This window comes from Pseudocercospora fijiensis, assembly GCF_000340215.1.
Source record: "Pseudocercospora fijiensis CIRAD86 unplaced genomic scaffold MYCFIscaffold_14, whole genome shotgun sequence".
In the NCBI taxonomy this organism is placed as follows: Eukaryota; Fungi; Ascomycota; class Dothideomycetes; order Mycosphaerellales; family Mycosphaerellaceae; genus Pseudocercospora; species Pseudocercospora fijiensis.
Genome location: NW_006921545.1, coordinates 173,863 through 181,784, shown reverse-complemented (window position 1 = coordinate 181,784; position 7,922 = coordinate 173,863). Strand labels below are relative to the sequence as shown.

At 47.4% G+C, this 7,922-nt stretch overlaps 1 protein-coding gene across 1 annotated transcript; it reads left to right on the top strand.

Moving 5' to 3' along the window:
• On the top strand, positions 1–3,978 carry MYCFIDRAFT_180144 (uncharacterized protein; the record flags this gene model as incomplete). The annotated part of the gene is made up of 24 exons (XM_007934085.1): positions 1–29; positions 78–441; positions 497–537; positions 585–591; positions 626–772; positions 799–866; positions 950–1,065; positions 1,097–1,122; positions 1,155–1,322; positions 1,369–1,426; positions 1,465–1,492; positions 1,521–1,712; positions 1,747–1,842; positions 1,884–2,094; positions 2,118–2,124; positions 2,153–2,290; positions 2,315–2,916; positions 2,952–3,538; positions 3,565–3,593; positions 3,618–3,656; positions 3,687–3,716; positions 3,746–3,840; positions 3,872–3,878; positions 3,905–3,978. 24 exons carry the CDS (start codon positions 1–3, stop codon positions 3,976–3,978), a joined length of 3,159 nt encoding a protein of 1,052 aa, XP_007932276.1.
• Between the last annotated feature and the right edge of the window lie 3,944 nt (positions 3,979–7,922).

The window sequence follows — 7,922 nt, the reverse complement described above, 5'->3', positions numbered from 1 at the left end:
ATGATTATCACGATCTCTGTGCGGTCTTGGTGCTAATATAGCATTAATAAGCAGGTTAGTGGATAGGTGATATCGAGGCGCAGGATAGGTGCTAGCAATCAGCGTGACGCATCCCAGAGCCACGAAAGGAAAGCGGCCAGGCGATTCAAGGAGTCGAAATCCATTTCCAACTACCCGTGTGACTTTGCTATCCTCGACCTTCTTCATACGATGAAGACTAAGGTCAAGATCAAGACCTCGACCACAACTTTCTTCTCGCAGGCGAAGATGTTACCTTCAATGTCGGCAGCGATGATTGGCTCAAAAATCGCCCAGAAGGAATGGATTCGAGACGTATCGGGCGCCGTGAGTGTCTTCGGCAGCGAGCATAACCAGACAGAAGAGATTCGAGACGTATCGGGCATCGTGAGCGTCTTCGGCAGTGAGCATGGCGTGACGGTAGTGGGGCTTCCGGTATTCATGGAGATGATTCCGAAAAGCCTCGCTCCGGCGCGAGAAGGATAGCAGACGCCCATCAATGACTTTGCGCATCTTTGAGTGATCAGCCCAGCAACAGAAGCGGCCCTGCCTGGCGACTGTGTCAGACTCCCTGTGCATTGAGAAGCATTGCAGATCCTGTGACTAGGCTGTATTCTCTCCTCTCGGGACGCCACAGCCCAAAACATGCTTCCGTATCAGTTCCTCGATTATGAATAGAGCTTCCAGAAAGCTTTATGCAAGGCTTCGAAAACACTCGATCCTTCCCGGTAACAAACTCAGATTCTGGAATGTCGTGCATATGCATCGTTGAAAACCCAGTCAGAGTGTTTGAATTCAAAGGAGACGAGATGGCTAGATGAAGTACTTTCCTCACCAGTCAGTACATCGTGAAAGGAGTGTCCTCTCCATGAATGACCTGTTTCCCATTTTCTCGCCGGCTTCATTCCCTGCACCTATGCCTTGACACAAGCCCATCACATTATCCTGCAAAGCGTTTGGGATGGGAAGGAGAAGCTGGATATAGCAAATGGAACACGACAGCGAGCGGGTTCGTCATTGATCGGGCTCTTTGGAAGGTATCAGCTCGTGGCTCCGCAGGTTTTGCGACCTTTGTCAGACAGCTCATTTTGGGATGGGCTTACCGTGACAAGACAAGCAGGCCGTCCGCATGAAAGACAGATGCACTAGAGGAGCAAGTCATGTACATCGTCCTTCTGATCTTCGAGTTGCGCGAAGAGATCCAAACGCGTGTCTCCGTAGGTCTGCTGCTCAATGGACAAACGTTTCTGACTCCAGTAGGCGTTCATGGCGCTTGCACCAAGCGGCCCAAAGTAATCGGCAATGTGCTGCGTCCGATCTATTTCAGGACGGAAAGGGTGGATGTCGAAGGACGGCGGTATGCTCCGTAAGACCAATCGTATCGACGCAGCCATTTTGGTTGGTGCTGGTGTTGTGCTTATTCTGTTTCGGAGACTACTGCTGTAGATGATGAGGGGTTATCTTTGGAGCTGAAGTGCGGAGGCGGGGAGGCTTTGATGGAGCGGCTGGTGTGCGACTAAGAACCTTGCAACACGGACGTCCAATGTCCAAGGACGCAGCGTGATGGCACGACGTCTTGACATGATTATCGAAATACCCTTCTTCTGGAACAATGTGCATGATGATCTGGGGATTCGCACAACGCTCGAGGTCGTGGTAGTAGATATGGCGATGGCGATGGCGATGAAGAAACTGTGCAAGCCACCTGTGTGGCGAGGCTTGGATGAGGCTCCCGCTCCCGCCCGCGCTGCCGCCCGCGCTGCCGCTCCCGCCTGATCCTGATTCCGGCTTGCGGCTCTGTTCACCATTGCCCGCATTTCGAGCGTGTATGCTTTCAAGACTTCCTCCATATCCACACCAAACAGGCCATGCCATGATAACAAGGTGATCAAGATATGTCTTGTACACTTTCCAAATGTCTCTACATTCCCCCACGCCCGCTCGTCACGAGTTGAACATAACCTTTCCCTCGCCGATCATGCAGATGTCGGCAGTCGTCCACGATCAGACGCGCTCGGAGATTGGCGCAAACGACAGCAAGCGAACAAACAAGACATGCAGCAGATGAGAGATCGGGTGCAGCTTTGCTTTTCCTTCAGCTGCCCTGTTTGCCCTGACAAAACCACGCAAAGAGCACGAGACGAGGACGAGGACGAGGACGTACATCAGCATGGCAGTGCCTACGAGCAGCGCCAGCGCCAGCGCCAGCGCCAGCGCCAGCGCCAGCAGTACGATGCATCCTCACCACAGCAGGCTGCTCCATCCTCCGCCTGTAGTACTGACTGACGAGTGACAGATACCTCGCCCGCTTTCTGTGCCTCCGCGCATCCGCCACCTGCTCCTCCGCCGCCACCTCCGCCATGCAATACAACAACACTCACGCCCCTTCAACAGCACACATTCTGGCAGTCACCTGTCGATGCCACGGGCTGGACTGAGGTCGAGATCAAGAACAATGTCCACCCACACCCCGACACTCTTCCCACCACCAATCATACCACCTGGCGCAGCATCACGAACCTCCGCTCCGACCGCCGCTACGACATGCCCGTCAACGCTCTGGAGACCGTCCGTCGCTGCGATCGACAAGTGACTGTGACTAGGGGAATTGGGAAGATCACAGTGCGTGTTGACGTGGGCATCGTGCTGGCGACGAGGAAGGATAAGGACGACGAGGCCCCGGAAACCAACCTTTTGCAGGAGTGGACGAGCGAGGTCGATGTGCCTCTGGAGTTGACATCAGGTCATCAGCGGCCGCGAAGCAGCAGGGCCGGCAGCAGCAGCAGACTTCCGGGCAGACAAGGCATGCAGGACACACCCTTCTCAAGGCTTCCGCATCGCCGTGCCAGTGCTCCCGGACCGTTTGTCGAGGATAGCAGCGGCAGCGAGTCTGATACGGTAGAGGGTGCTCGGAGGTCTGACTGACTTTGCAGACCTTGGCTTCAAGAACGCAAAGATGCTCTTCATGCCCTGCGTCTTATGCTTCTTGCGCGCTGAATGTTTGGCTGGTATGGGATAGGGCATCAAGGCGCACAAAGAGGAGGAGGACTGGCTTTGAGAAGTTACTGCCCAGAGGTCCTTGGATAGCAGTCGGCAGTTTGGCAATGTCAACCTTTCCACGCACGATCAGATTTCCATTTGCTTCAGCTTCTCACCCTGCTCCCTTATCACCTTGCTCGCTTCTCATCTTGCTCGCTTCTCGCCTTGCGCGCTTCTCGCCTTGCTCAAGCTCCTCGTCGTATCCGCCACCCGTGCATGGAGATTTCCCGGCACCGTGCCATCGTCGAATATCTCCTTTTCATTCTCTCTTTCCTCACACCACCGCCTTGCATTGCAATTACGAACAAAGCGGCAGCTCCGCCTTTGTCCTCCTTGTCTCTCCCGAGTCTCCCGGGCCAACTCCGCACACGTACAACCATGCCCGCCAAACAAGCTATGAACAGCGACTGCTATGCATAGCACGAAGGAACACTAGATTTTCAGCATCTGACTTACTGTACATCGACTCCTCAATGATGCTGTGCTGCATGCGCATGAAGACCGGAGCAGGTTGAGAATCCGGGAGAGGAACACAGGTGCGGATCACTCCCGGCAATGAGTACTGCTTCATCAAGCTAGGCATCGAGATCTACAAGTAAGTGATGACTGAACGACATGAAGATCGTGAGGATCTGCAGCAGAAAAGAGTCATCCAGGGCGTGAAATGGGAACTGGGGCAAAGGCGGAGAGGAAGAAAAGCTGCGGAGGATAGAAGTGCAGAAACGTTGTCACGAGCAATTGCCATACCAGATGGACTTGAGAAGCCCGGCGGTGCTGGAGACTGTGATGTTGAAGTAGATTTGACTACAGGCAGCTCCGAAGTTGGAGATCATGATGATGAATTAAGATGCGAGTAGATCAACCAAGAAAGTAAATTATATGCACCTCGAGGGTTCCATATGCCCCTGCAAAGTGCCCTGAAACTACACAAATTAGTGTACAAATCGGGGTGTTGCAAATCACCCCTATAAAAGCTAATTACCTCGGATTTCCACCGTTCCGAACAGCCGTAATCGCTCGAAAACGACTAAGTCTACGCCTGCACCTTAGCACTACTACTTCTACCGCTTAGAAGCGATAACTTCTCCTTAGATCCGTCGTTTTAGTAGTCCAATTAGTGTAGGAGATAGCGTACGAGAGGATTAATCTATCCGGTACGGTTAAGGTAGTGTACCTACGTATAACCTTCTACGAGCGCGTTTCGAAGGTATTATAGGCTTACTAATTAAAGGCTTCTAACGACGAGGTTTATAATAGCTACCTAATAGCTATAGTAGATCAATTGAAGTGTCTTTACTAGGTAACTATATAGGTAATAAATGCTAAGCTATAGATAGTGCCGAAGAAGGTAGTAGCTCTATAGAAGATAGAGGTAGAGGTTAGCGTAGTAGAAACAGCTTACTTAGTAATAGCAAATCGTCTAGTAAGGATTAATGCCTTAATGCCTCGTCGTTATCGTATTAATTACTTTTGCTAGCGCCTTTTAGTAAAGATAGCGGCAATCGACTAATTAGCGTAGATTGTAGAAGAAGGTCTATATCCGATAGGCTATCGAATAGGTCTTTACCGTCTACCTTATGCGGAGCGTCGTTGTTGCTACTATCGCTTCTATTGTCCGACTGAATAAGTAAGTCGCCAACCTCTATAATGCCGTAGTAGTTAGGTAGGCTATAAACCTATAGCGTATAGCCGTTAACTAAGATGCGAGGCCTAATCGGAGGCTTAGTTGTTATTGCTATTACTTTACCAACCTCTAAACCTTTAGAAGTAGCTATAACTGAGTTAGGTAGTGTTAGTAATAGCTTTAACCGGAAGACAGGTTAGCGTAATAGCCTGTCGTCTATACCTCGCTATTTAGCGGTACGATAAGGTGTTAACTCGGCCTCTTAACAGCCGTTATTAAACCACTGTTGTATATGCGCGTTAATTAAGTTATAGCTTATTAAGGCGTGGTTAGTAACCTACTATAGAAGGGCCTTATATTGCTAAGCGTCGGTAAGGTTAGAAGCCTACGAGTCGTAGAACCGGAAGAAGGCCTACGAGACTAATTCTTATATAGAATAGAAGTAGTCCTTTACTTAGCGCTTCCGTAACACTCCTAGTGCCTTATAGACCTCAATAGCACCTACTAGGCTTAACTAATTGTCGTCGTCTATAATTAGCTTAGTCTAGTACTATTTAGGGTAGATTAGATTACTATTTAGACCTTAGAAGCGATTGATATAGAGCCGGCAACGTTCTAGTATAAGAATACTCGTTCCCTCGATATAGAAGCGCTAAATATACTTGCAAGGTAGGTGATAGCTATACTAGAAGTAGCAGAAGCACTTACTATATACGTTGTCGTACGGAGCCGGTAGTACTATCCGCTAGGTAGGCTTATAGCTATTAATATCGTTATAGCACTATATAAGCTAATCCGCTACCTTCTTCTATATTGCGAGAGGTAAACGCCTAAATTCGATAGTCTTGCTTTGCCGCTATATTAGAAGCTATCTATGCTTCTTAACTACGCTATTTTAACGGACTCGGTCGCGGATGTAGCTATTAAGCTAAACGACGTATAGAACAGTGCCTATAACAGTTAGTTGTTGTTATATAGAAGAGCTAAGAAGCTATAGAAGTGTAAGAATAATACTAAAAGCCGCCGTGCTAAGGAATTCCCCTATTCTGAAAAATACAGCTTTTATATAAATTCCGATAGCACTATAAGAATAGGACGAATACGCACCTCGCAAGCTCTATTTACGCATCCAACGCTTGTCTCGGCGCTTTAAGTATACGTAATAGCCCTCGAGTAGGCTAGTAGTGCGAACGGCTATTAAAATCGGGTCTCCGAGCCGTAACTAAGTCGCCTAGCGATCGCTTTCGGAAGCCTTCTAATTTGCCTTTAGATAAGCTAACTCTTCGGCGGCCGTAACCGTATTCTTATAGGACTTGAAGGCTACTATTACCTAGTCAATAAAGTGTTGGCATTCTTCTTAGTCTCGAGCAATAAATAGAGCCTTATTTATTACCTTTAAAACAGCCGGAAAGCGCTTAAAGTGCTTCTCGAGGGTTTTAACAAGGTAGCGTTAGTAGAGGCGTTAGATAATGCCGCTATCTAAGAGGCCTTAAGCGACACCGAGTTGCTTACTTACTAAGTTATTAGTAATCGACTATAGCGCTATCTAAGAAGACTGCTTAGTATAGTTAAACTAGTCTTGATCTTTAGCTTTAGAAGAACAGCGGTTGTTAAGGTTGAGCTAGAAGTGCTTGCTATAGCCGTCGTATTCGCTAACCTTGCGATTATAGTCTAATTTAGCTATTTCTTCAAGCCTAGAAATGGCCTTCTTAATAAGGTATACTTATTTACAGTCTATAAGGAAGTGAGCCGCTAGAAGCTACTCTAAATAGCTATTGCGGACGTATATAGTCGAGAGAGGCTATTTTAGCTTATTAGTTAGGTGCGTAGAGTCTAGTAAGAACAAAGACCTATAGTTACGAAGGGCTCGAAGTTGCTAGTCCGCTGCCTATACAAGGCCTCTATATAGCTTTCTATTACTTCTACGAGACTCAATTATCTCTGCGTAGCTACTTCTACTACTAAATTTAGCCTATAAGTACTCGTACGCCTACTAAAGCTGTTTCTTACTATCTAGTTTAATACTATCTCTTCGCTTGTCGCTTATACGCTTTAGGGCTTCGCGGTTGGCGCTACTAATACGGTCTCGAGTAATAACAACGGCTCTAGCGTCGTACTATACCTGCTTCTATTTAGGTCGTCTTATATCGTTAACTAACTAAGCGACAGTTATTAAGCCTGCTAGAATAGTTAGTTTTCGGCGCCCTAAGCTTACTCTACAATACTAACTAGCTCGAGAATCTAGCAGGTCCTTCTAAACGGCCTTTATACCGTCGTTAGTCGCTAATCTATCTACAAACTCGAGACTATACGAATAACCTTCCTTTAGCGATTCTAGCTCGACGTAGATTAGCCTTATAACCGTTAAATTAGTAGGTAGAGCCTTCGGTACGCAGTTATCGAGGAACTCGCCTAAATAGGCCTTAGGCCGCTTCTCGTATACCTTAATAATAGACAACTTCGCACTATAGTCGTCTAAGGGCTTCGTTCGCGCGATACGCTTTCTACTAGGCTTAGTAACGACAACTATACCCTTAGAAGCGTTAGAAGCGCGCTGTTTGCGGTCTGCGCGGTCGTAGTCTATATAGCGCTTATAAATACGATATTTAAGGCTTAATCGTCGATATAAGCGGTTGTTATCGCGGTCTACTAACAACTTACTAGGTCGATCTTTGTAATACTATATATTCGATACGAAATGGCGGTATTCGTCGTATTCGAAGCCCTCTACTCGATAAACACCCTTCTTGCTACTTATAGGGTAAAAGAATAGGCGCCTTCGATCGTATAGATTTAGTAGAAACGGGCTCTTAAACTATAATAATCTACTTAGTTACAATCTACTTAGTTATAACACGGTCTACGAGACGAGTTATACGCACCGGCCGCTCTACTTCTAGCTTACTAAGTAATAACTCAATATCCTTAGGAGATAGGTGTTTAGCGTACGACGGCTTAGCTATTATAAAGAGCGTAGAATTAGCGATAGTAAGGTTAAAACAAGCGCGACACGTAACGCGAGGAAGAGGTAGAATAGGTCGATTAATAAGAGGTAGAAATAGCCGCTAGATAAGGTCTAGTTTGGCTTTAATATAACTCCTTATTTGTAGGCCTATACTATACGATTATAAGGCTTCAAATTGGCTCGAAATTGGACCTCTTAGCGGTCTATATATGGCCTGTCAACAACTATAGAAGTAGTCAAGCGCCTTGTTAAACCTAGCCGCCGTAGCGGCGCGAT